General features: G+C 49.4%; 1 protein-coding gene across 2 annotated transcripts in view; it reads left to right on the top strand.

Moving 5' to 3' along the window:
* Positions 1 to 226: 226 nt before the first annotated feature.
* GPR137B (G protein-coupled receptor 137B) overlaps positions 227 to 27,772 on the top strand; it is a 57,131-nt gene continuing 29,585 nt past the window's right edge. For both annotated transcript variants that reach the window (XM_081569434.1, XM_081569433.1), the window contains exons 1-2: positions 227 to 729; positions 25,853 to 25,902. In XM_081569434.1, coding sequence (XP_081425560.1) covers positions 361 to 729; positions 25,853 to 25,902 — 419 coding nt within the window. In that variant the 5' untranslated portion in view covers positions 227 to 360. The remainder of the gene's footprint in view (positions 730 to 25,852; positions 25,903 to 27,772) is intronic.

Raw genomic sequence — 27,772 nt, 5'->3', positions numbered from 1 at the left:
GCAGAAGGGTGCGGAGCGCGCGGGGCAGGGGGCGGGGCTCCGGGGGCCCGGCGGCGGGGCAGGAGGCGGGGCGGGGGGGCGCGGCGCGGGGGGCGGTGCTCGTGGGGGCGCGCGGGGCAGAGCCGGGGCGCGCGGGGCTGGCGGGCGCGCGGGGGCGGCGGGCGCGGCGCTGCCAATCGCAGACAAAGGCCGCCCCAGTGAATCATGTGGTGCCGGGGGAGGAAGTGCGGCTTGTTTTCTTTCCTCCAGTCGCCGGGCTCCGGGTGGAGCGCGATGCGCGGAGACCCCCGCGGGGGTGGCGGCGGCCGCGAGCCCAGATGAAGCGGAGCGCCCGGGCCGCGCCGCAGCGCCCCTGGCCCGATGGAGGCCCAGCCGTGGGACCCCCTCCGCAACGACTCGCTGCCGCCCACGCTGACCCCGGCCGTACCCCCCTACGTGAAGCTCGGCCTCACTATCGTCTACACCGTGTTCTACTCGCTGCTCTTCGTGTTCATCTACGTGCAGCTCTGGCTGGTGCTGCGCTACCGCCACAAGCGGCTCAGCTACCAGAGCGTCTTCCTCTTCCTCTGCCTCTTCTGGGCCTCCCTGCGGACCGTCCTCTTCTCCTTCTACTTCAAAGACTTCGTGGCGGCCAACGCGCTCAGCCCCTTCGTCTTCTGGCTGCTCTACTGCTTCCCCGTGTGCCTCCAGTTCTTCACCCTTACGCTGATGAACTTGTATTTCACGCAGGTGAGTCGCGGGAGGCCGCCCCCGCTGGCGAGAGACACTTGGAGGGCGCTCACCTGGCGGGGGCGATGGCAGCCGCGGGAGCGGGTCACAGAGCCCCGGAGCTAAGTGTGCGTTTGTGTGTGGAGGGGGGGCGGTCCCAGCCCTGTCCTACCTGCAGGCCTTTGTCCCAGGTAACGCCGTCTCATTCCCGAAGGAGGAGAACGGAAAGGAGAGGGAGGGCTGGCGGCCACCCGTCATCCTCTGCCCGCAGGTCAGCATCACTCAGCGCGCAGGGTGCGGCAGCATCTCCGTGCACACATCAGACTCGGTACTGATGGGAGATGTGCCCACCAAGGAGACTGGCACTCCAGTTTCCCCTCTGTCCCCTCGTCCCAAAACATCTGACCACCAGCCTGGAAAAATCGCTGCCACCTTGGCCTCCAGAATGGGGCCAGACGCTGGCTTTTTTGAGGACAGAGTAGGATTGCCCTGGTGTGGATGGAATGTTTGGAGCCTCCAGCATGGGAGCCCTGCTGAAGGGCAGCCTGCTCACTCATTCCACAGGATTGCTACACAGCCGTTGGGGTAGCACCCAGCTCCTGAGCTGTGCCTGGAGAGCTCAGGGTTGCCCTGAGCTCATCTGAGAGGCCCCGAGAAAAAGCCATAAGTTTCCTGGTGCCCTTTTACAGGCACTGGGGTGTCGTTTTATGAGCAGATTGTTAATAAGCTAATGGGAGAATGTGTGTATTGACTTGGCTGCTGTGACGCTTAAGTACAGTAATTGGAAAGTATCTTACAAAGAGCGTGTAAAGTATTGTATAAAGGTGTAATAGCACAATACTGTCATCAGCATCATCATCTCTGCTTCCCATTAGCTTTCCAAGCACTAAAATGTCCATTTTCACTAGGACCCTGTCCAGGGAGAAGGCCAAGGATGTCACCTGGTAAGGGGAGTTTAAGAACTGTCGCTTGGTTAGATGCTTTGTGCCAGCAAGCATTACCTTCCTTTTAATAGTGTCCTTATTTCTTAAAAGAAGATGCTGTTGGGACTTCACCTTCCAATGCAGGGGGTGCAGGTTCCATCCCTGGTTAGGGAGCTAAGATCCCCCATGCCAAAAATCCGAAACATAAAACAGAAGCAATATTGTAACAAATTCAATAAAAACTTTAAAAGTGGTCCACATCCAAAAACATCTTGGAAAAAAAATGCTGTTGTTGGAAAAAAAAAAAAAGGTAGAATAAGGAATTACTCGAGTGTAATGGGAGCCCCTGAATGACAATTTGGAGGAAACACTTTTGGCTAAAAGCTAACATAAGTAGCTATTTTAATTTTATCAAAAGAGATCTATAGATAAAGCAGTCTCCTCCATCCAGTGTATCAACATATTTTCCAGTCCACGAGTCATGTATGTCATCTGTCCAAATACAACTTTTAAATCCAAAAACCAGTTCAGGCAGTCAGCTACAGTGCAGACACTCTGACTTCTGTTTTTTTTATTGGATCCAAACAGAGTGATTCCAGGAAGATTCAGAAGTCAGGCATGTTGGTGTTCCTTCAAGAACTGTGACAACGGTCTGATTGCATGTTGTGATCAGGTCCCTTTCTGAGAAGGAAAAAGGACAACTAAGAGAAGGGCCATGGCTGTCTGGTAGTCACATGCAAATTTTGCCCTCAGAGCTGGATTAGGCGCAGAGCCACACATTTTCTGCACCATCTGCTGGTTGGCGAGTAAATGCTGAGTGAGGGAAAGAGTGACCAGGCCGACAGCCTCGCAAGCCGAGAGGCCACAAGCCACCGCCCTGGCTTCTTTATGACTTCCAGGTCTTGTTTTCTTTATATCTCCAGGGTGGCTGGCAGGAGGAGGTGGTACTAACTGCTGGCATCACAGACACCCTGGCAGACGAGCTGTTTCCTGGCTTCCTGGCAAATAGTTGGATGCTTCCAGGGTGTTTTAAAGGGGTCGTCCTTTGACTCCTGGCTCCAACATCCCTCTTCCCCGACCCCTCCCATGTGCCTTCTGTTAGGCCAGGTTCTTCAACCACTGGAATGGCCGGGGGAGCATTAAGGATTACTGAGGCCTGAGCCCCCTCTCAGAGCATGTGAATCAGATTTTGGAGGGTGGAGGGCAGTGGCTAACAATGAAGAGCCCTGTGCTCTGTGCTAGGCACAATTCTGAGCAGTCTTATTCTTCCCAACTACCCTCTGAAGGAAGGATGGATGGTGTCCCCATTTTTCAGAGGAGGGCCAGGGAGGTTATATATGACTCACTCAGGGTCACACAGCCAGTGAGCCCTAGAGCCAGGAACGACATCCATGTCTGTGACATCAGAGTGCCAGGCTTATCCTTCATGGTACAGTATTTGAAACCTCTTACAGTGGGAAAGCATACACTACTCTGAATGTCACATCGTGTTCTCTGGGAGCTTGGCATCCAACTGAGGAGCTGCCAAGTGTACATCCAACATAGTCAAGGGATTTAAGGGACAGTATATTCCAGTTCCGAAGACTGCAGGAGATTCCTCTCTCCAGCTCCTGGTGGGACCCGTTCAGTCGTTAGCAGGCCCTGTGTGTGTATGTCTGGCTCTGAGTGTCTGGGCTCTCCTTGAAGCCCCAGGCATTGAGTTGTTTCCAGCTTCGGGCCCTGCTGGGTCCAGCAGACTCCTGCTCAGCTCCTGCTGCTCTAGGAGTTTGCAGGGCCGAGGCCAGAGTGGAGGCATATACTCCAGAATCTGTTCTTCTAGCTTGGTGCTCATGTGCTTTTTAAAAGGGGCTTAGAGGGGGCAGGACCCTGAGACCTGAGGTGCACAGGGGTCTCTGTGCATGAGGTATGGTAGGCCCTCCACACAGCAGGCTGTACAGTAGAGGCACCAGGGCCAAGGCCGCCAGCTTCTGGGCCAGTGAAGTCCCCTGTGAGGCAGGTCTGTCTGTAGAACTGGGTTAGAGGGTCCTGGCAGCTCAGTGACACCTGGGTGGGTATGTCCCCCAGCTGTCCTCCCCTAGAATTTTGGGCCTGGACCTCAGACTCCTGGGGTTCCTGGGTGTGAAGGAGTGTGGTGGGCTCAGCTTCCCCCTGGTGCAGCCTTGTCTTGAGTCCTGAGACAGATTCCTGCCATTACAGGCTGGTTTGAGGAAGGAAAAGAAGTGAATCCTCTTGTGGGAAAGAGGTGGTATGATACAGACAGTGACGCAGGAGCCAGCACCTACTATGCCTTAAGAGTGTGGGTGGGAGGTTGCAGGGGCTTTCCTATGGGCACCTGAGGCTCTTGCTTGGGGGCAGGGAGTCATGGTGGGGGTTGGATCTCATGGTGGGGGGTCTGGGGGTCAAGGTGGGGGTTGGAACTCATGTTGGGTGTCTGGGAGTCATGTTGGATGTTGGAGCTGATGGTGGAGGTCTGGGGTCATGTTGGGTGTTGGAGCTAATGGTGGGGGTCTGGAGGTCATGGGTTTTGGAGCTAATGGTGGGGGTCTGGGGGTCATATGGGTTTTGGAGCTAATGATGGGGGTCTGGGGGTCAAGGTGGGAGGTTGGAACTCATGGTGTAGGCCTAGGGGTCATGATGGGTGTCGTGTCTCATGATGGGATTCTAGGGGTTGTGGTGGGAGTTAGAGTTCACAGTGAGGGCTTGGGACTCATGGTGGGCCAGGGAGTCATGGTGGGCTTGCAAAGACCTGTGAATCAGGGGACAGAGCCTAAGGAGCCAGCCCACCTTGGGCTCTCTGGGCAGAGCAGGGTTACTGACCTACTGTAGGACAAGGGCAGCCCTAGTGCCCTCCCTCCGGGTTGGAGCAGGTTAAAGGAGGTGCCGTTGGCACTGCATCCCTCATCCCCTCCTCTCCCTCAGTTGAGATGCTCTGTCTGCTTGTTTTAATAGCCAGAGCCCAAACTCTGGCCAAACCTCAGTCCTGAAGGTCATTTCCCAGCACTGGCTCGGCCCTTCATTACCCACTGTGTCACTGAAATGACTTTTCCCTCCAACCTGCAACTTTCATGTTTGTCAAACGGCAGTGGCACTGGGCCTCTCCTTGGGAAGAGGTTGGAAGTCACTGGTTCCTCACGGCTGTGGCTCCTGACCCCAAGAGCTGATGGGCCTGGGAGGTCCAAAAGCCCCACCCTTCATTCTGCACACAGCCAACCAAGGCCTCGAGGATCCTGGTGACTTGTCCAGGGTCCCTGGCTAGGCATGCAGAGCCAGGAAGAGTGCTTGCTGCACACAACAACCCCCCACCCCCACCTCCCCCGGCCCCCTGAAATGCATGCTGGTCCTTATCTCTGCTGACAGGAAACAAGGAGGCATCTGAAAATCTAATCCGGGGACCCTGTCTTCACCTCCACCAGGAAAAGGGAGGAGGAGGTGGTGACCTCAGGCATGAGTGGATCTCGCTGTGGTTCTTGGCAGTCCATTTCATCAAGAACGTTTACTGAATCTGTTGTGTGCCAGGCCCTCATCTAGGAGTTGTGAAGAGGGAAGCTTCTAGGCCTCTTGGTGATTGTGAAGGAGTAAGAAGCTTAGAAAAACACAGGGCAAGAGTTTGTTGATCCCCAAAGACTTTATTTCAGAACTGGGGCCACACAGTCACACAGGGGCGGGTAATCCTCACTTCTGCACCACACTGTGGCCTCCTGGCCCCCACTCTGGCTCCTTGTGGTCACTCATTGGGCTCACGACGCCAGAGCTGTGTGTGTGGTATGTGTGTGTATATACCTGAAGTGTGTCCACGCACACACACACAGGTTCATGAGACGTTTTCCGTATTAGCGTTCAGTACTCTTGCCTGGAAAATCCCATGGACAGAGGAGCCTGGTAGGCTACAGTTCATGGGGTTGCGAAGAGTCGGACACGACTGAGCGACTTCACTTTCACGCATTGGAGAAGGGAATGGCAACCCACTCCAGTGTTCTTGCCTGGAGAATCCCAGGGACGGGGGAGCCTGGTGGGCTGCCGTCTATGGGGTCGCACAGAGTTGGACACGACTGAAGCAACTTAGCAGCAGCCACCATCTACCACCAGCAGCCCCCAGAAAGTCAACTCCTAATTTTGCTGCTAAAAATCCCCCAACCCCACAAACCAGCTTTATAATTTTACAGTCCAGTCTCCTAAGATCTTTCCTTGAAGCCCTCGCTCTTTGTTCTCTCTCCCCTGACTCTTGGCTGCTTCTGTGTAGTAGGGCAGCAGCATCAGGGGAACCAAATTTCACACCCTCGGCACTTGTGGGAAAAGTTAGCCTCCTCTCAGCATATCTGAGGGACTTCCCCAATGGCTCAGCGGGTAAAGAATCCACCTGCAATGCAGGAGACACAGGAGATGCAGGTTCGATCCCTGGGTCAGGAAGATCCCTTGGAGAAGGAAATGGCAACCCACTCCAGTATTCTTGCCTGAAAAATCTCGTGGACTGAGGAGCCTGGCAGGCTCCAATCCAAAGGGTCGCAGAGAGTCGGACATGCCTGAGAGACTAAACGCACACAAAGAGTTGGACATGACTGAGAGCCTGAGTTTGGGTCCCCCACACCCTCACGCCTGTAGAGCTTTGCTGCATCCTTTTGCTTTCCTGACTTTGCTGCGGTCAGACAAGCAGGAACTAGCAGGGAGGCAGAAAGAGAGCACTGTCCTAAGGCTCTTCGTTGCTCAGGTGGGTTGTGCTGCCATGTCCAAAGGTAGTACCCTCCTCACCAGAGGGCTGTGCTGTACCCCATTCTCTGGTCCCCAGAGCCATAAGCTTGGAGGTGCTGGGTGAAGCACCGAGGGGCGGGATGATCAGAGAGCAGCGTCGATGAAATTGACAGCCCCTCATCCGAATGACACCTCTCAGTCTTAGGTTTTTGAGAACGACATAGTATGTGATCCGAAATCCGCTGTCATCCCCTGATTTCTGATTGTCTTCCAGCTCCAGGGAGAGGAGAGAAGCCTCTTGGTTGTGGGTCTAATGGGTCAGTTTTCTCCAGACGGATGGGCTCGGCACACACTGCTGACCATCCCTGGCACGTATGCACCCCTGGAGGTCTACAGAGGCTTGTAAATATTTTACTTTTGATTTATCCCATGGCTGAAGTTTAAAGTCTGTTAACCTCTGAGGACAGACGACTCCGTGGTTTTACTCTTATTGGCTTGTTTCCTTAAACTTGGGTGTGGAAAGCACAGGAAGGGAAGTCGCGATGGTGTCTACGTCAATATTTTAGCTACACATGGTCTCTGTTGCGTAATTTTTTTTTTTAGACATCTCTTTAAAAAGATAAAAAAAAAAAAAAGCTTTTCTAAGCTCATAGGCCATAGGATAACAGATTGCAGGCTGGACTCAGTTCTTGGGACAAACTTTGGACAAGTCCAGTGTGTGTCACCTCGCTGTTTTGGGGGCAGGTCCTTCAGGCACTTTGGAAACAAGCTGTAACAGGCCGTGGCTTCTCGTCTCCTGGTTACAGAGTGTCATTTACTCAGTGAACACATCAGTCACCTGTGCACAGTGGTCCGGGGTCAGAGACAGCTGTATTTGCGCCTGAGGGGCCACAGACTGTAGGGGCAGACAGACACAAACAGAGCCGCATGCCACCCACGGTACCCAGAGAGGGTCCTCTCCCCACCTGCGGAGCCTGGGGAAACACAGGTGAGGGGTCTTAGGCTGGACGTCTTATGATGTCCTCCGTTCCCTGCCTTTTAATGACACACCCACCAGCCAAGCTGCTGCTGCTGCTGCTAAGTCGCTTCAGTCGTGTCCGACTCTGTGCGACCCCATAGACGGCAGCCACCAGGCTCTACCGTCCCTAGGATTCACCAGGCAAGAATACTGGAGTGGGTTGCCATTTCCTTCTCCAGCGCGTGAAAGTGTAGTTGCTCAGTCGTGTCTGACTCTTAGCGACCCCATGGACTGTAGCCTACCAGGCTCCTCTGTCCATGGGATTTTCCAGGCAAGAGTACTGGAGTGGGGTGCCATTGCCTTCTCCGACCAGCCAAGCTACATAGTGTGTAAAACACAGGGTAAACGTCTACGGGGGCTGAAATCAGCTCCCTGGCCTACGCCCTGCCTCATATACCCTCCCCCGGCTTCCCAGACCTAAGAGATGCCAGAGGTCGCGTTGCCCATCAGGTGATGTGACAGTCCGTGGATGGTGTGTGACCAGGAGCGGACAGGGAGGCACCTGGGCCCAATGGGAGCCTGGCTGGCCCCTGAACCCCGATCCTGAGTCACGCAGTCTGCGGACATGAATTTGGAGATTCATTTCATTCACTCGACAAGGATGTTCTTAAAATTGGGGTGACATTCACATGCTGTAAAATTAACCATTTTAACATGTACGACTTAGTGTGGCCTTTAGTGCACTGACATTTTTATGGAATGGTCCCTGCTGTTCAGTTCCAGAACATTTTTGTCACTCCAGAAACAGCCTCCATGCTCATTCAGCAGTCAGTCCGCTTTCCCCACTCACCTCAGCCCCTGGCGAACACCCGTCTGCTCTGGATGTGCGTGCGTGCGTGCATGCTAAGTTGCTTCAGTCGTGTTCGACTCTTTGCGACCCCGTGGACTGTAGCTGGCCAGGCTTCTCTGTCCATGGGATTCTCCAGGCAAGAATACTGGAGTGGGTTGCCATGCCCTCCACCAGGAGATCTTCCTGAATCAGGGGTCAAACCTGAGTCTCTTATGTCTCCTGCATTGGCAGGCAGGTTCTTTACCACTAGTGCCACCTGGGAGGCCCCTTGTTCTGGATACTTCATATCCAGAACATACACTAAGTGGCCTTTTGTGTCTGGCTTCTCTCACTTAGCACGATGTTTTCAGGGTTCATCCGTGTCATAGTGTGTGTTACTAGCTCCTTCCTTTTTAAGGCTGGATGGTATGCCACCGTAAGCATCTTCCACAGTTCACTTCTGTGCTGATCCTTGGAGGGGCACTTAACACGTTCTTCTGAGGTCTGTTATTCCCTGCAGGCTGTGCAGACTGGGTGATGGTCACATGTGGTTCCTGCCTTCAGGGAGCTTGGCGTTGAGTGGGGAGAACAGACCACGTAAGTTCTGTCTCTGTGGTGCCAGCGGCCCATGTGACTTAGTGACAGTCCTTACAGTGGTGACACCATGAGTAAGTTGTTTCCGAAGGAAGGTTGGGGCCTTAATTCACTCCATCATCTCTGTAATTCTGCCTGCAGGACACACGCTTGACAAAGAACAAGTGGCTTTGCTACTTGTTGTCATTGTTTAGTCGCTAAGTCGTGTCTGACTCTTCTGCAACCCCATGGACTGTAGCCTGCCAGGCTCCTCTCTCCATGGGGTTTCCCAGACAGGAATACTGGAATGGGTTGCCATTTCCTTCTCCAAGGGATCTTCCCAACCTGGGGATCAAACCTGCGGGATTTCCTGCATTGGTACTGGGGAAGCCCCTTGCTACTATTAGTGTAAGTCAAATCCTTTTACCCTCCTTTGTTCACAGCAGCTTCCTGGAATCCAGGCCACCACCAGGGATGGAAAGGTGGGAGGGCTGGTCCCGAACCTTGGGGCCCCTGTGAGTGGTGTCACCCCTCCCACAACACACTGCTCTTTGCAGGGTTGGTGGCACACGTTGCTTCCTCTTGAGTTGTCCCTACTTGGGTTGGGGTGTTCTCAGTTCCCTTCCTTGCTTTTTTTAATTTTTATTTTCATAATTTTTTGGCCATGCCACATGGCATGTGGGATCTTAGTTCCTCAACCAGGGTTTGAACCCCCACGCCCCTACATTGGAAGCACAGAGTCTTAACCTCTGGACCACCAGAGAAGTTCCCCTTCATTGCTTCTGATGGGATGTGAGTTTGTCCCCGTCCGCCCTGGTCCCTGTCGTGTGTGTCCCTGTCTGCTGTCCTGCAGTGAGTTGGGGGCAGCCTAGCCGCAGACCTCTGTCTCACTCCCATGAGCAATTTCTGTCATCACATTCCTTCTCTCGGAGGAGGGTCCCACTGGCAGTTCTCTGGGCAGGATACTGGAGCATCCTCTGACCCTGTCTAAGTCTGTTTGGCTCCTGCAACAGAACACTGCAGACTGGGGCAGCTTCAACACAAGATATTTCTTTTCCTTTTCTTTCTTTTTTTATAATCAATCCATTGCTTGCTTTTTAAATTTTTATTTTATATTGGAGTATAGGTGATTTACAATGTCATGTTAGTTTCAGGTTTACAGCAAAGTGTTTCAGTTATACATATACATGTATCTATTCTTTTTCAAGTTCTTTTCCAATTTGGAAAAGTTATTACAGAATATTGAATAGAATTCCCTGTGCTATACGGTAGGCCCTTGTTAGTTATCTGTTTTATATATAGTGGTGCTGCTGCTGCTAAGTCGCTTCAGTCGTGTCCGACTCTGTGCGACCCCATAGACAGCAGCCCATCAGGCTCTGCCGTCCCTGGGATTCTCCAGGCAAGAATACTGGAGTGGGTTGCCATTTCCTTCTCCAGTGCATGAAAGGGAAAAGTGAAAGTGAAGTCGCTCAGTCGTGTCCAACTCTTAGCGACCCCATGGACTATAGCCTACCAGGCTCCTCCGTCCATGGGATTTTCCAGGCAAGAGTACTGGAGTGGGGTGCCATTGCCTTCTCCGTATATATAGTGGTATGTAGATGTTAATCCCAAACTCCTCTAATTTATCTCTCTCCTCCCAACCTTTCCCCTTTGGTAACCATAAGTCTGTTTTCAAAATCAGTGAGTCTGTTTCCATTTTGTAAATAAGTTCTTTTGTATCTCTTTTTTATTTAGATTCCACATATAAGTGATGTCATATATTTGTCTTTATCTTTCTGACTTAGTATGATAATCTCTAGGTCCATCCATGTTGCTGCAAATGGCATTATTTCATTCTTTTTTGTGATTGAGTAGTACTCCATTGTATATACATACCACATCTTCTTTATCCACTCATTTGTCAATGGGCATTTAGGTTATGTCCATGTCTTGGCAATTGGGTACGTGTATCTTTTTGAATTATTTTTTTTTCCAGATATATGCCCAGGAGTGGGATTGCTGGGTCATATGATAGCTCCATTTTTAGTTTTTTAAGGAACCTCCATACTGTTTACCATAGTGGCTGCACCAATTTTCATTCCCACCAGCAGTGTAGGGACATTCCCTTCTCTCCACCCTGTCTCCAGCATTTATTGTTTGTAGACTTTTTGACAGTCGTCCAAGGACAGGGTGTCAGCAGGGTCAGGTTCTAGCAAGGGCCTCTTCCTGCCTGCGGACGGCTGACTTCTCATCGTGTCCTCACGTGGTGGAGAGCAGAGAGAGGGCTCCTCGAGTTCCTTTTGATAAGAGCACAAATCCCAGCTATGAAGGCTCTACTCACGTGACCTCGGTGCTCAGAGCCCTCACCTCCTAACACCATCACCCTGGGGGTTAGGATTTCAACTTGTGAATTTTCAGGGGATGCAAAGTTCAGAATAAATATCACCCTGCTCCCAGCAAGGACAAGAGAATTCTCAGAATTCTCCTTCCTTCAGAGGCAGAAAGTTATTTTCTGCAGGAAAAAAATAAACCCGAGGCTTCTTCACTGTTAACCTATCTTGTAGTTATACATCATTTGCTTTGAGGATCAGGGTCCGGTGGTGAGACAGCACGATGCTGCTGTAGCCACACCAAAACCTTCTTCCTAGAGCCTTGGGGTCTGGCTGGCTGGTAACCCATCTAGGCTTCCTGGGTGGGGAAATGTATCCCACCATGCAATGATGTGTCACCTTTAAGCACATTTAGAACAATTATGGGCAGGGCCCTGGCTGGTAAACTGTGAACTAGGATGGTGGCAGGAGCAATTCAGAAACATATAACCACGATGATACCTTGTGTGGCCACAGCCCTTCCCATTCATGAGCCCAGGGAGGGAGATGTGTGCCAGGAAGGCTCATGGGCCTTGTTCTGTCTCCACCCGCACCAGTGAGGGGACCCGGGGAAGCTCTAGGGGTGGCTGGCCCCACGTCCCTTCCCTCCTCTGCAACAGTTTGGACCCATCCCCAAATGAAGCAAGACTGCCAGTTCCTGTGGGGCTGCCCTCTTTAGAATTTTGCGTCACAGTTTGAAAAGCAGAAGTCCCCGTGATGAACTCGAGTTCTGACCCCATTATCTTATGGGAAGCACTGAGGCCTTGGAAGGTAAAGAGAGTTTATCAGGGGCAAGAAGAAAAGCAGGTTCAGGGAATTCCTGGAAGTCCAGTGGTTAGGACTCAGTGCTTTCACTGCCAAGAGCCCAGGTTCAATCCCTGGTTGGGGAACCAAGATGCAGTAAGCCGAGTGCAGCCAACAACAAACATGGCAGGTTCATGGCAGTCTGGCCAGCCCCACGCCTGGACACAGATGTTCCGGTGGCAAGAGAGGCCACTGGAAAAAGCAGGGCAACCGAAGGCCAGGTTTGGTGCTATGTTAGGTGACTTTGAGGGTGTTTGGATGAGTGTACCCTCCAAGGCCTTGAGATGCTCACTACCCCTCATGGGTGGTGCCTGCGGGCCTGACTTGGCCACTGTGGAGCCAAGAGCTTGCGGGGCAGCCTGGAGGATGTTGCGCTGGTAGATGGAGCCACAGTTCAGTTGATGGGGACAGGGAGGCTCTGATGAGCCGTTGGGGCAGGGCTGGAGGAGAGAGGAGCTTGACTGAACCAGTGGGAACTAGAGGAGGAGAGGCGCTTTCAGGAAGGGAGGGGGCAGGTGGAGATGCCCTTCTCCACTGAGACCTCATCCCTTCATCATTTATAAGGGGGCCCTGAGAGGAGTTGGGGGTTAAGTATGAGGCTGAGCTCCTGCCTGCTTGGGGCTCCCAGGCTGACTGTGGGGGTAGGATGCAAATGTGCATGAACCTAAGGAGGGCTGTCAGGTGCTGGCTCAGCTGGACAGGACTGGGCGGGAAAGCTCTCAGGAGTGCGGGTGAAGACTGAGGATGCTTCTAGGGAGTTCTGGGCTTTACTGAAGTTCAGAGAAGAGGCAGCGTCATTGTTGATCCCGAGATCACATGTGAAACATGCATTCTCAGTCATGGCCAACTGTCTGTGACCCCATGGACTGTAGCCCTCCAGGCTCCTCTGTCCACAGGATTCTTCAGGAAGAATACTGGAGTGGGTTGCCATTTCCTCCTCCAGGGGATCTTCCTGACCCAGGAAGCGTCAGGGATCAAACCCCTGTCTCTTGCAGTGGCAGGTGAGTTCTTTACCACTGATCCACCTGAGAAGCCCCTCTCATATGAAAGCAGCTCACCTAAGGGGGGGCTATGTGTCCCAAGGGTCAGTGTGAGACTGGGCAGTGAGCAGGACTCGCTCCTTGAACCCTGCACTTGCCAAGTTCAAAGGCAGGAGGTGACAGGGTGAAGACCTGACCTTGGGAGCCAGTCACCTCCCTGGGAGCCTGTCACACCCAGCCAGGTGGGGACAGAGAGCATGCCTTGGCTCCTGGCTTCTGCACCCAGAACGACATGATGTGGACAGCATACTCCTTTTTCTATCATGGGGTTCCATGGCTTTAAAATTTTTTTAAAAAATCTTATTGATTTATAATGTTGTTTTAGCTGTTGGTAGGAATTCAAACTGGTACAGCCACTATGAAGAACAGTGTGGAAATTCCTTTAAAAAATGGGACTAGAACTGCCATGTGACCCAGCAATCCCAACGCTGGGCGTATACCCTGAGGAAATTAGAATTGAAAGAGACACATGTACCCCAGTGTTCATTGTAACACTGTTTACAATAGCTAAGACATGGAAGCAACCTAGATGTCCATTGACAGATGAATGGATAAGGAAGTTGTAGTACATGTATGCAATGGAATATTACTCAGCTATAAAAAGGAATGCATTTGAGTCAGTTCTAATGAGGTAGATGAACCTGATACCATTATATAGAGTGAAGTAAGTCAGAAAGAGAAAGACAAATGCTGTATATTAACACATGTATATAAAATTTAGAAAGATGGTACTGACGATCCTACATGAAGGGCAGCAAAGAAGACACAGACATAAAGAACAGACTTTTGGACTCAGCATGAGAAGGCAAGGGTGGGATGATTTGAGAGAATAGCAGTGAAACATGTATATTGCTATATGTAAAATAGATGAACAGTGTAAGTTCGATGCATGAAGCACTCAAAACCGGTGCTCTGGAAAAACCCAGAGGGAGAGAGCAGGGAGGGAGGTGGGAGGGAGGTTCAGAATGGGGAGGGGGCACATGTATACCTGTGGCTGGCTCATGGTGATGTGTGGCAAAAAACCATCACAATATTGTAAAGTAATTATTCTCCAATTAAAATTAATTAATTTTAAAAAAGAAAAAAATGTGTTCCAGGTGTACAGCAGACTGATTCCATTTTACATATATCTATTCTTTTTCAAATTCTTTTCCCATTTAGATTATTACAGAGTACTGAGTAGAGTTCCCTGTGCTGTGTCATAGGTCTTTGGTGGTTGTCTATTTCATATATCCTGTGCCTTTAAACACATGGCCAGTGTCCGCAGATGTAGAGACATCATCCCTGCCCTTGCGCTCTCAGAGAGGAGACCTGAAATGCTGGACCTGTCTTGCTCTTCTTCACGGATTGCTACATAAAGGGAGACATCTGCATTTGGGTTCAGCAGACTCCAGAAATGAACAAAATGCAGGTCGAGCCACCCTGCTCTGGTGAATGAGGATGCTCAGCATGTGGAAACACAGACTAATGACTGTCAGCCAGGGAGCCCAGGGCCTCAGGGTTTGCATAATTTCCCCAATATATCAGGAAGTGGGCAGCGCAGAGGGATCACGAGCACACATGGTGAATGTGTCAGTGGTTCCTAGCCTTTTTGAGTATGAATGTGCCTTTTATGGTCAAGAGAGCATTTATGATCACAGTTTGGTAGTTGTATGCTTAGAGTTGTGGTTTGAGAGCAAATGCCAGGACTAATAATAATCAGATCAGCAGAGGCCACACACGTAAACACTGAGAAGGTGTCTGATAGGTGAGTGCTCTGTGTGAATTCACCTCATCCTCAGAGAAACCTATGAAATGGGCACTATTATTAGTTTCATTTTACAGATGAGGCTCTTGAAGCACAGAAAGGTTAGGTAACTTTTCTAAAGTCACACAGCTGATCACTGGTAGAGCCAGGATTCAAGCCCAGGGAAACCAGCTCCAGAGTCCACACTTTTTTAAAGTTTTTTTTTTTTTTTGGTGTGTGTGTGTGCTTAGTCACTCAGTCATATCTGACTCTTTGTCATGGCGACCCCGTGGACTACAGTCTGTCAGGCTCCTCTGTCCATGGAATTTTCCAGGCAAGTATACTGGAGTGGGCTGCCATTTCCTTCTCCAGGGTATCTTCCTGACTCCGGGGTCGAACCTGGGTCTCCCACGTTGAAGGTGGATTCTTTACCATCTGAGCCACCAGGGAAGCCCCTTTTAAGTTTTATGTATATCTAAATATATCCTGCATGGGTTGCAGAATCTTAGTTCCCTGACCAGGGATCAAACCTGGGCCCTGTCTGTGTGCTGAGTCCTAACCGCAGGAGTTACCAGGGAATTCCCACACTCTTAACAATCCTTAGATGTCTCTCTTCTGAAATGGACACACATCTGTGACCTACAGACAGTGGAATACTACCCTTAGTGAGAACACGTGAATGAGAGCCACGTGTTTCAGCGTCAATACATTGCAAACTCCTCATGACAGGTGAACAGACAAGTTGCATAAGGGGATGGAAAGCATTGGTTCAAAGTGAGACGCCATGCAAGACCAGACTATGTATTATTTATCCTCTTAAAAGTAGAAGCCTGCTGGCTCTCAACTGGAGAAGGAAATGGCAACCCACTCCAGTATTCCTGCCTGGAGAATCCCAGGGACGGGTGAGCCTGGTAAGCTACCATCTATGGGGTCGCACAGAGTTGGACACGACTGAAGCAACTTAGCAGCAGCAGCAGCTGGCTCTCAGAACACCTGAGTCAGGTGGACATTATCTCTGTTCTGAGGGATCAGAACCAAGGAGAGAGATGCTGGGGGCTTCAATGGTGTTTTTTCTTTTTTAGTTAGAAATAAAATTCAAGACTTCTCTGGAAACCCAGTGGTTAAGACTTCACCTTCCAATGTAAGGGGTGTGGGTTCAATCCCTGGTTGGGGAGCCAGGATCCCATATGCCTCGGGGCCAAAAACCCCCAAAAACATAAAGCAGAAGCAGTATTTTAACAAATTCAATACAGATTTTAAGAATGGTCTACATCAAAATAAAATCTTAAACAAAAAAGGAGAAAATGCCCTGGAGCAAACAGAGCGTTGTCAAAGGAACTGAACTTTATGGAGGGTTCAAGAGTTTTGGTTAGGTTATTTCTTTGTGTAGGTGACATGGTTTATGGTAAAGTTTAAACCTACCATAAATATGTAACATTTTCAAATGTATTTGCATACATACACTTAAAAATAGTATGGGGATGGCAGAGATTGGTTTAGACATAGGTCTGTATTTGGTGCACACAGGGTTGCAGACCCTCTCAGTTGCTCTGAGAGTCTCCGGGGGCCTTAGCCCCCTGGTAGGGTCACAGATGCAGGACCAAGTGTCCAGCCTGGGCCTGGGGTCTGGAGCCTGTTCAGGGTGGGAAGGTTGCAAAGTGTCCACCTGCCTGTTTGCTTCTAAGGGGACGGCTCTTCAGGAAGTGGTGGCACCGAAATGGAAGTTCTGTTGACATGGGTCATGCCTTGGGGAGGGGGGCGGGGGCTGGAATTTGTAAAGCGAAATGGCTACCTAGAGAAATTGTGGATCAAGTACAGGTCTGGAGGCATAGTGCTTCATTGAGCTGGAACGGCCGCTGCCTCTGGGGACAGAAGAGGTTCCTTTTGTTTAGTTTCGCTTAACGCACAAGGGACGCTCTTATCCCCATAGGAAAGAGCCTCAGACCTTCCTGTCAGAAAACAGCCAGTATGACCTGAGGAGAAATTACTGTGACGCAGCAAAGGCTAGCTGGGGTTGACAGGAGGAAAAGGCAGGCAGGCAGGACTTCAAAGGCTGGGAATAGAATCAGTGAGGCGGACAGGGGCTGTAATTTATGAGGGGAGGGAGGCCCAGGGCAGCAGCTGCTTCTGGAACCTTTGTGGTTCTGTCAAGAGAGTACGTCATAGGCTGCGGCTCTCTGGGCCCTCCTGCGTCATCTGAGAGGTGATGGGAAGGGCCTGAGGCTGCCAAGAGGGCACAGAGCCTGCATCCGGGTGAGGGGCTGGTGGGGGAGAAAGGAAAGTGGGGGGGGCGCTGGGAACAGAGGTGGGCTCTCCCCACCCTCACCCCAGCCTCCTCAGGCCAACTTGTGGGTGATCTTTCTGCTTTCCCAAACCTGAATTAAATCTTCAGAATGTCACTTGACTTTCAAGTCATGGGCATCTGTTCTAGGTAGGACTTTTAAAGGCCATGGAAATGATGCTGAGACCAACAGGCATCTGTGAGAGGAAGATGCATTATTCCCACCACGGGATGGGAGTTTCCATGGAAACTGCTGCTCAGCTCCTCTCGGTCCTCTGCATCCCAGCCTCCCGCCTCTCCCTCCCTCTGCTCTGTAATCCTGGGGCCCATACTGCTGATCTTAAACCTGGTTCTAGTGCCCTTGAATAATCTCTCTTTCATTCCACAAAGACATTTTTAAAGAGTAGCTGACGCTCTAGAATAGACTCCCCACTCCCACTTCCTCCTGCCTCCTTCCGTCCAGCGTTCCCCACTTCTCCTCCAGGCGGGTTCCCATCTGTCAGAGCCAGGCCCAGCTCTCTGCAGTTATGCTGTCCTTCTTCTGGGCTGCATCCAACACCCTGATGGTCCTGCACCCTGGTTTCCTTCTCCCCATTTGCCCACCCATGTGCTGATCCCTCACCCCTCCCCCACCTGCTCCTTTCCTGCCTTTCTGCTACTTTATGTCAATTGAGACAAATTCACACTCTTATACAGTTCCCCATTTAAAGTTCAGTGTTCACAGACTTGTACAGCCATCTCCACCATCAGTTTCAGAACATTAAAAAAAAAGTTGAAGTATTGTTGATTTACAAAGTTGTGTTGATTTCTGCTGTACAACAAAGTGACTCAGTTAAACACACACACTCATATACATACATACATACATATATATATATATATATACACACACACACTCTTTTGTATTCATTTCCATTATGGTTTATTCCAGGATGTTGAATGTAGTTCCCTGTCTATACAGTAGAACCTTATTTATTCATTCTAAATGTAATAGTTTGTACCTGCTAACTCCAAACTCCCAGTCCATCCCTCCCACCCCATCCCCCTTGGCAACCACAAGTCTGTTCTCTATGTCTTTGAGTCTGTTTTGTTTCATAAAAGTTCATAACACTTTTTGTCACCCTCAGAAGAAATCCTGGATCCCTTGGCAGTCACCCCATTTCTCCCCAAGCCCCCAGACCCAGGCATCCCCTGGACTACATTCTGTCTTCGATTTCCATATAAATACCCACCTCTGTTTTCACAAACTTCTCTCTGAACCGCTAGCCTAGCCCGTGCTTTGACTCTGGTCCCCTCTCACCTCGCCGTCCCCTCCCCACCCCGCCCCCCTGACCTTGAAGCACAGCTCCTATTTGTGATTGTGTGGATTCTACTGAAAACCTTCTGTGATCTCTTACCAGGGACATGCACCTGCCTTAACTAACTTCAGGCTGCTGCCTCCTTCCTCACCTGGACTTGCATCCCAGCCTAGCCTGCTGCCCCCCTGACCCATCCCAGGGAGTCCAGGTTCCCCTCAGATAGCCTCATCTCCCCATAATCTCACTTCCTCCTCACGTCTCCTCACACCACCTCACATCACCTCCAAACATCTCCTCATACTTTCTCACGTCTCCTCATACCTCTTCATGTCTCGTCACACTACCTCACATCATCTCACACCCCACACGTCTACACATCTCCTCATACCTCCTCATGTCTCCTCACACCTCTTCATGTCTCCTCACCTCACTTCAATCACACCCCACACCTCCACACATCTCATACCTCCTCATGTCTCCTCACACTTCATGTCTCCTCACCTCACCTCAATCACACCCCACACCTCCACACGTCTCATTGCCCCTCATGTCTCCTCATACTTCTTCATGTCTCTTCACACCACCTCACACCCCACACCTCCACACATCTCCTCACACCTCATCATATCTCCTCACACCACCTCACACCCCACACCTCCACACATCTCCTCACACCTCTTCATGTCTCCTCACACCACCTCATATCATCTCACACCCTACACATCTCCTCATACCACCTCACGTCTCCTCATGTCTCCTCACACCACGTCGCATCACCTCACACCTTACACTTCCACACATCTCCTCCTACCTCTTCCCATGTCCTCACACCTCCTTATACCTCTTCAGGTCTCCTAACACCTCTTCATGTCTCCTCTCACCTCCTTAAATCTCCTTACAACTTCTCATGTCTCCTCACACCTCCTCACATTTCCTCAGGTTTCCTCACATCACCTCACACTTCCTCACATCTTCTCACGTCTCCTCATACCTCCTCACACCATGTCTGTCTCTGGTTGTGAGTTTGTCAAGGTCAGGGACCAGTCTTTCCGTCTTTTCTTAATTGTTAATCTCAGATTTGGTGCTCAGTGTCAGCTGATCTACTACAAATACCACCAATCTGAGTGTGGGGAGAATTGGAATTTTTATCTGGTCTCACTTGTCCCCCAGCCCTTCTGATGGTCCCTGTCATCCTAAACCTGTGGGTCTGGTTTAACAGGGAGCAGCCTGAGCTCACATTGTCAGTAGCAGTAGCTGTAAAATATGGAGGAATAGTTCATCCTTGTCTGCCCCCTCCCTCAGGAACCCTGTCCCCTTCCTAGCCAGTTCCTGCTGAGGTCAGCAGGAGCCAGTGCAGACTCTAGGAGATGGGCAGCCTGATAAGAGAGCTGGAGTCAGCCCAGGAGGGTTAGCTCTCCTTCTGGGCACTAATCAATCTTTAATGAAAGTTCCCTGGAGCATAGATAGGAAGGGGGGAGGGATGAGTAGGAGAGTTTGGATTTTTTTTTAAACACTTGGTCCAGACATTTATGTACTTTATTTAATGAGGGCAAAAGTTAAATATATACTATGTGAGTTTGAAATGCCAGGAATTTAAATACAGCTTTAAGGAACTTAGGTTTAAGGGTTAACTTGAATGACAGGGCAGAGTTTTTAATTTTTTAAGTACAGCTTGAAAAGGCCCAGTTAAATTCAAGACATAAACATTTTTTAATCAAAGTTTTTAATAATAAATTAATTTTTTAGCTGTGCTGCACAGCATGTGAGATCTTAGTTCCCTGACCAGGGATCAAACCCATGCCCCCTGCAATGGGAGTGCATGATCTTAATCACAGGACCACCAGGCAAGTCCCAAGACATAAACGTTTGCTTATTGAACAGCACGGGTCCACTTTGATGTGGATTTTTTTCTGCAGTAGATACTACAGAACTACACCATCTCCTGTTGATTGAATCCATAGATACATAGAAGCTGTCTTTACACTGAGGGCCCATGATGAATTCTACTCAGGTTTTCACCTGTGTGGATGGTGGGTGCTCCTAATTCCTTTGTTGTTCAGGGGTCAACAGTAATTGCCACAAATTACAAAGAGTGGACAGAGCTTTTACAAATCATGGTGGAGGCTTTTATTTTGAGGTCATTATCTATCACCCTTGCTTTTAGCTTCAAGAGGGTCAAACAGTTTATTATCATTGTGTATCAGATTGTGCCCTTACCTGGTAATGACTTTTCTCCTTCAGGCAGGGATGTAGATTTTAAGAGGGTATGAGTTTTCTGGGGTTCCCCCATCTTTTTACAAGGTGGGGCTCTGGGTCCATTTTGGGGTAGAATGCTTGAACTGGGGGACCCCTTGTGCTCAGTGCTTTGGTTGGTGCCTATGTTCATGGGGTTGAAGGCTGAGTGTGATTTAAAGTTATCATTGTTTCCTGTTTGTTGTGGCGATAGTGATGATGATAATTGCAATTATTAAGGCTGCAGTGAGCCTCTGGGGTCCAGGCTGTCCTCCCATGCCTGACTCTCTTCAGTTCATGCCCCATCCAGCTGTGGGAAGTAAATAAATGGCTTTTGTTTTGTTTGTAGAGGAGGATGGTGTGCAGGTGGGCTATGCTTTCAGTTGGGAGGACTCAGCTGCTTTTGCCCTCAAGACCCAGTGCTGGCCAAGTGGTGGCAGTGAGCTGGGCACCTGATTGGCCATGAGTTGACTCTGATCCACACATATGCTCTTGTGCCATCCTGGTGGGACCAGGAGCCATCTCTGTGAGATGAGCAGAACGAGCCAATGTGCCCACCACAAGGCTGAGCCTCTGACCCGCAGATCAGCCTCCTGTGCTCCGACCACCAGAGTCCACAGCCTTTCTCGGTTACATATCCTCTTGTCCTTTGCCCTGTCCAGGTCTTCCCTTGCCAGTAGGACCATAAGCCTGTTGAAGGCAGAATGGGTCAAATTTTTCTTTCATCCACGACAGCATTTTGCACAGAGCTGAGTCCATAGCATAGAACCACCTGTGGGTGATTCTCAGGAGCCCAGTGATGGCCCTGGTATGAGAGTCAACTGAGTTACCTGTCACCGAGTAAGCCCCCCCCAAAGTGTATTAAAACATTATTTGTGTATTTCCTTGGTAAGTTCAAACACTTTAAAAAAATACTGTAGTTTCAATATCATGTAACATCACTTATATGTGGAATCTAAAAAGAAAAAAATGACACAATTTCACTTATTTACAAAACAGAATAGACTCACAGGCATAGAAAGCAAGTTTATGGTTACTGAAGAGATGGGAATAAATTAGGCATTGACAGGGATTAACAGATACAACTACTATGTCTAAAATAGGTAAACAATAAGGACCTACTGTATAGCACAAGGAACTGTGTTCACAATCTTGTGACACCTGTACTGGAAAAGAATCTGAAAAAGAATATATATGTATATGTGTGTGTGTATGGTGACTGCAGCCATGAAATTAAAAGATGCTGCTCCTTGGAAGAAAAGCTATGAAAAACCTAGACAGTGACATATGTGTGTATATAACTGAATCACTTTGCTGTACACATGGAACTAACAGGAAATTTGTAAATTAGATATACTTCAATTTTGAAAAGTGGTTTAAAAATGCTGTAGTTTCATCTCTTCACTCTGATATCTGTGAAGAATTCTCTTGATTATTTAAAAGCAAGATCCTCAAGTACTATGTATTAAGTACTATGTACAAGTACTAATAGTGTTTTTCTGAGAACATTGTTACATGTTGCATGGGTCAGGATTTTATTTTGTAACAGAACTTTGGAGTCACTTACTAATCTATGCCTTATTCCTAAGAGAGGTTGTTTTTATAACATTTCTCTTTATGGACTGAAGAGAAATACCAGAGGTGATATGACTCGCCTAAAATCCCATGGGAGCTTGTCAGAGAAAGCTGAGCTAGGGGCCTGTTTGACGTAAGGGCGGTGTACTCACGTCATCTCTTTGTGTTATCACTGGGCACTTTATTTACGATATGACTCCTACTTCCTACCTCCTTCCAAAAAGGATTTAGGACAGAGACAAACTCGTGTCAGAAACAAAAGGATTCTTCTGTAAGTCTGGAATGCTCCCCTGTGACAATCTGAAATGTGTTTTAAAAAGTGAGGTGTGGATTTGCTTATTGGAAAGTCTATAGGAATATCTGCAGTCCCTTCTCCCCTAGATGTGGATTCTGCAGATTAGAGTTCTTGATTGGTGGCACATTAGTGTAAGTTTGAGGCTTGGGGAGGGGGTCCTGCCCATGGACTCGGAGCGTCTCCTGATCTCTGTGCTTGGCATTCCTACCCGGACTCCTGCTGTCACCTAATTACTGTGATCACCTATTTCAGTGTGTTTGAAATGAATGATTGCAAGCTGTTTAAGAATATGGGGTCAAGGACTTCCCTGGTGGACCAGTGGTTAAGATTCTGTGCTTCCACTGCAGGGGGCTCGGGTTCGATCTCTGGTCGGGGAACTAAGATCCCACGTGTTGGGCAGCAAAAAAATAAAGATGCATAGGATTTCTGCTGGCCAGATGGGGAGAGGGCATTCTAAGCAATAAACCATAGATGGTTCACCAATTAAAAAACACAAAAACCCTTTTTGATATTTGGCTACCTTTAAAAGTAAGAAAAGAATATTAGGTCAGGCAATTTAATCCCTTTAATATTTCCTAAGAGGTAGTCCTTGGGCTGGGCTTTCCAGGTGGCACTGTGGTAAAGAATCTACCTGCCAATGCAGGCAGGAGACTCGGTTTCCATCCCTGGGTTGGGAAGATCCCCTGGAGAATGAAATGGCAACCCACTCCAGTATTCTAACCTGGAAAATTCCATGGTCAGAGGACCCTGGTAGGCTATAGTCCATGGGGTTGCAAAGAGTAGGACACAACTGAGTGAATGAACGCCACACACACAGTCCTTGGGCTAGGCAAATCTGAATTACTCGAGGTGGGCACTGTATTAAAATGCAGATTCCTGGGCCCCAGTCCAGGCGGGGCCCTGGAATGTGCATCTTTAGCAAGTTTCCTGGGCAGTTCCTATACACATGTAAGTTGGAGAATTACTATTGAAGGTCCTCAGAAGAGTGTCTCTAAAAAGAGTCCAACGGGATTGGCTGCTTCTATTGCACACAGGTTGTGGGAATTGGCCCCTAAAGTCACCTGGAGGCTCGCTGCCCCTTGTGACATCTAGCTGCACCCCCAGACACACCACCAGGCATTTGGATCCACTGACGTCTTCCCCTGGATTACGTTCATGTACCCCTCTAGCAAACTGATTCTCACTGCTTGCTCCTCAGACAGGATGACAGTATCAAAGCCATGTGACCACCCTCCCCCCCCCCCCACTGCATCCTAGAGCTGCCTGTCCCCTCCTCCCCTGTTGCCAGGTCCATGCCCTCGCTCCCCATCCTGTTTTCCCCTTGTCCTTCACTCCTTGCCTCTCAGGCATGATTTTTCCCCCTTAGGTGCTTGGAAGTGGAGGCACTGAGCAAATCTCTAGAGAAGCACCAGGGGCCCCAAGGACTGAGGAGCAGGGACTGCACATACTGCCAGCGGATTAGTGAGGAAAGGCGGGGCTGGGAGGGCGGGCCCAGCAGGGGACAGAGAGTTCCCAGAGAGTCACGGCAGCCCTCAGGGCCAGCGCGAGGCCAGGTGGGGACCAGGGCCTGTGTTAGGAGCTCCGTGGAGAGGGGGTGCCTGGAGGCAGGCCATCTGGTCCCCTCCGTCCACAGCACAAGCATCTCTGAACGAATACCCTCACTTTCCCATGCCCTTCCTTTCCTTCTTCCTGGTCTGCTCCCATCCCCCCAAACACCAGGGGTCAGGAGAGCAAATGTATGAGCAAGTGTACTGCTGCCCCTCCTCACCCCCAGCTGGACCCCGACCGGTGACCCCCTCAGGCTCCCTCGCACACACTGTGGGAAGAGCCATGTGTCTGGTGGGGCTGGAGCCTGGGCTGACACCTGCATTCTGTCTTCCCTTCACTTTCTCACCCACCAGGGGCTCTGCCAGGCCAGCCTCTGCCCCCTGGGTGGAGCACATTAACAATTGTGCAGGCTGTGAAAATCTGGAGAAATTCCCACAAGCAATGTTTCATCCATAGATAACGATTGAGTTTGACACTCCTATAGTCCAGTGGGCTGCCAAGTTTAAGGCCTGAGTCGATGGACACATATATTCAAACCACATTCTTTTGGTACCAGTGAAAATCCTAATAAAGTGTGAGAGTGAGTTGTTTATCTCTGGGAGAAGGATGAGCTCAAATGCAAATCTTAAAATAAGAGATGGTACTAGGCAGTGGTAGACCAGTAATACTTTTTTTAAAAAGCCATTTAACCATTTCTAAATACTTTTGATTTTAAAATTTAAATTAAATTTAAATTAAAATTTAGGCACAGCTTGAGGACTTCCCTGGGGGATCTTAGTCCCTTTGCCAGATCCCCAGAAATCTTTTGTGGGTCCTAGAACTTTCTTAACAGTGCAAGATTAAAAAAACTAAGACCATGGCATCCGGTCCCATCACTTCATGGCAAATAGATGGGGAGACAATGGAAACAGTGACACACTTTATTTTCTTGGGCTCCAAAATCACTGCAGATGGTGATGGCAGCCATGAAATTAGAAGATGCTTGCTTCTTGGAAGAAAAGCTACGACCAACCTAGCTAGCATACTAAAAAACAGAGACATTACTTTGCCGACAAAGGTTTGTCTAGTCAAAGCTGTGGTTTTTCCAGTAGTCATGTATGGATGTGACAGTTGGACTGTAAAGAAAGCTGAGCACCAAAGAACTGATGCTTTTGAACTGTGGTGTTGGAGAAGACTCTTGAGAGTCCCTTGGTCAGCAAGGAGATCAAACCAGTCAATCCTAAAGGAAATCAGTCCTGAATATTCATTGGAGGGACTGATGCTGAAGCTGAAACTCTAATACTTGGGCCACCTGATGCGAAGAACTGACTCATTGGAAAAGACCCTGTTACTGGGAAAGACTGAAGGCAGGAGGAGAAGGGGACAACAGAGGATGAGATGGTTGGATGCCATCACCGACTCGATGGACATGAGTTTGAGCAAGCTGCAGGAGTTGGTGATGGACAGGGAAGCCTGGCATGCTGCAGTCCATGGGGTCACAAAGAGTGGGACACTACTGAGCTACTGAACTGACTGACTGAGGACTTCTCTGATGGTCCAGTGGTTAAGACTCCATGCTTCCACTGCAGAGGGTACAGATTACCCTGGTAGGGGAGCTAGGATCCCACATGCATCACAGTGTGAGCAACAAAATGTTGTATGACTCAGGGAACTCAAACCTGGGCTCTGTAACAACCTAGAGGGGCGGGCTGGGGAGGGCAGGGGGAGGGAGGTTCAAGTGGGGGGACATAAATACACCTGTGGGCGATTCATGTTGGTGTTTGGAGAGACCAAGACAGTACTGTAGAGCAGTTATCCTTCAATAAAAATAAATTAATTACAATTAAAAAAAAATTTAGGCACAATCTAGAAAATGTTTAGCTTCACGAACTTTATTACAAAGTAGACATTTCAGTTTTAGAGACAGTGACCCGGCACCTGGGCATGAAAGGAAAGAGAAGTTCCAAGCAATGATATTAGCTTGTCAGTACAAGTATTTTGTGGCCCCAACTTGCCACGTTTGTTTTTTTTTTTTTTTTGTCATTTCAGGTGATTTTTAAAGCCAAGTCAAAATATTCTCCAGAATTACTCAAATACCGGTAAGTACCCCCTGAGGCGATTCTCTTTGTGGCTGCAGGTAACCGTTTTCCCAGCCAGGATTTTCACACATCACTCCTCTGTGACCCGCCTGCTTGCCAGGGGTCAAGTTCACTGCTCACTGGGTCACCACTTACCAGGCCTTGCAGCATATTGGCCTTGATTGGAAACAAAAGTCTAGTAGGGACTTCCCCGGTGGTCCGGTGATTAAGGGACTCGGGTTCAATCCCTGTTGGGGGACTAAGAGCCAGCATGCCACGTGGAACTGCCAAAAGTAAAAAAAGGAGAGTCTGGTGTCTTTCCTACCAGAGAGCAGAAAGGGAAGTAAGCCATGCACATGGCATTTAACCCCTTTGGAGGCACTTGGGATGGAAAGGACCTCAGCAGAAGGAAGAGGGGCTCCCTGAAGATGTCTGGGCGGCCAGGCGGCCTCCTCCCTACCCTGTGGGCGCAGGTGCAGCTGAGATCTGGGCAGGGCTGAGTAAGAGAGGCTCATAATCTGGACCAGAGGAGGCCTGAAATCATAGGCTGAATTTATTGCAGGAGGTGGACTTGCATAATTTCCCTGTGGGCAGGATCTGTTACTTGCCCCAGGTTTGAATGGTCAGCCTCAGCCAGAAGGGGAAGGGAGACAAGGTGTCAAGAAGGCATGAGGCAGTCGCCACGTGAGTCAAGGTGTCTCAAGTCCCTGCCTGGGAGAGCTCAACTGTCCAGGCACACATTTCTGGGAAGGAGACTTTGGCCTCTTACCTTCTTGAGTCAAAGTAAAATTTTAATGATTTTATTACTTTACAAATATGTAAAACTATATTCCTATTATATTTTATTTAAACATGTTGAAAGGGAAAGTGTTAGTCACTCAGTCATGTCTGACTCTTTGCAATCTCGTAGACTGTAGCCCGCCAGGCTCCTCTGTCCATGGGCTTCTCTAGGCAAGAATACTGTAGTGGGTTGCCATTTCCTTCTCCAAGGGATCTTCCCAACCCAGGGATCGAACCCAGGTCTCCTGCGTTACAGGCAGATTCTTTACTGCCTGAGCCGCCATTTAAACAGGTGTCATCTTAAATTCACAAAAACTGTTTATTTAAAGTTCTGAAAGTGTGTATTCTGATTCCCCTTTTGTATCCCAGGAAGCTGAAGTTCAGGAAGTTAGGTGACAGTGTACTCAGGCAAGATACAAGTGATGAGACTTGTGTGCTATGTTTTCGTTTGTTTTTCATCTGATCTTGCTGTCTCCCTTCACTACTTTAAAAAAAAAATTATCGAAGTATAGTTGATTTATAATCTTGTGTTAATTTCTGCTGTACAGCAGAATGACTTCTTTTTCATGTCCTTTTCTATGCTTTATCACATGTATTGAATATAGTTCCCTGTGCTGTACAGTAGGACCTTGGTGTTTATCCATCCTGTATATACTAGGTTGGGTCTGCTAATCCCAGACTTCCAATCCTTCCCTTCCTCTTAGCAACCATGAATCTGTCCTCTTTGTCTGTCCCTCTACTGCTTTTTGAGAAGTTCAGTTCATGTTTCTGCCAGACTGTTGATTCTAAGAAGGTCAGTTTAAAGTAACAATGCCTTTCAGTCAGTCCTCCATTGTGGAATCCAAGGATTCCACACCAATGGACACAGGGGGTGGGAGGGGCCGATATGCCTTATATGACATGTACTGCAGCACTCTCTAGGAGAAGGCAATGGCACCCCACTCCAGTACTCTTGCCTGGAAAATCCCATGGACGGAGGAGCCTGGTAGGCTACAGTCCATGGGGTCGCTAAGAGTCGGACACGACTGAGCAACTTCACTTTTACTTTTCCCTTTCATGCACTGGAGAAGGAAATGGCAACCCAGTCCACTGTTCTTGCCTGGTGAATCCT

Source organism: Giraffa tippelskirchi, chromosome 2 (genome assembly GCF_054371585.1).
Source record: "Giraffa tippelskirchi isolate mGirTip1 chromosome 2, T2T-mGirTip1v1.2.pri, whole genome shotgun sequence".
In the NCBI taxonomy this organism is placed as follows: domain Eukaryota; kingdom Metazoa; phylum Chordata; class Mammalia; order Artiodactyla; family Giraffidae; genus Giraffa; species Giraffa tippelskirchi.
The sequence above is the reverse complement of the archived record's forward strand: the minus strand, read 5'-3'. Positions and strand labels throughout refer to the sequence as shown.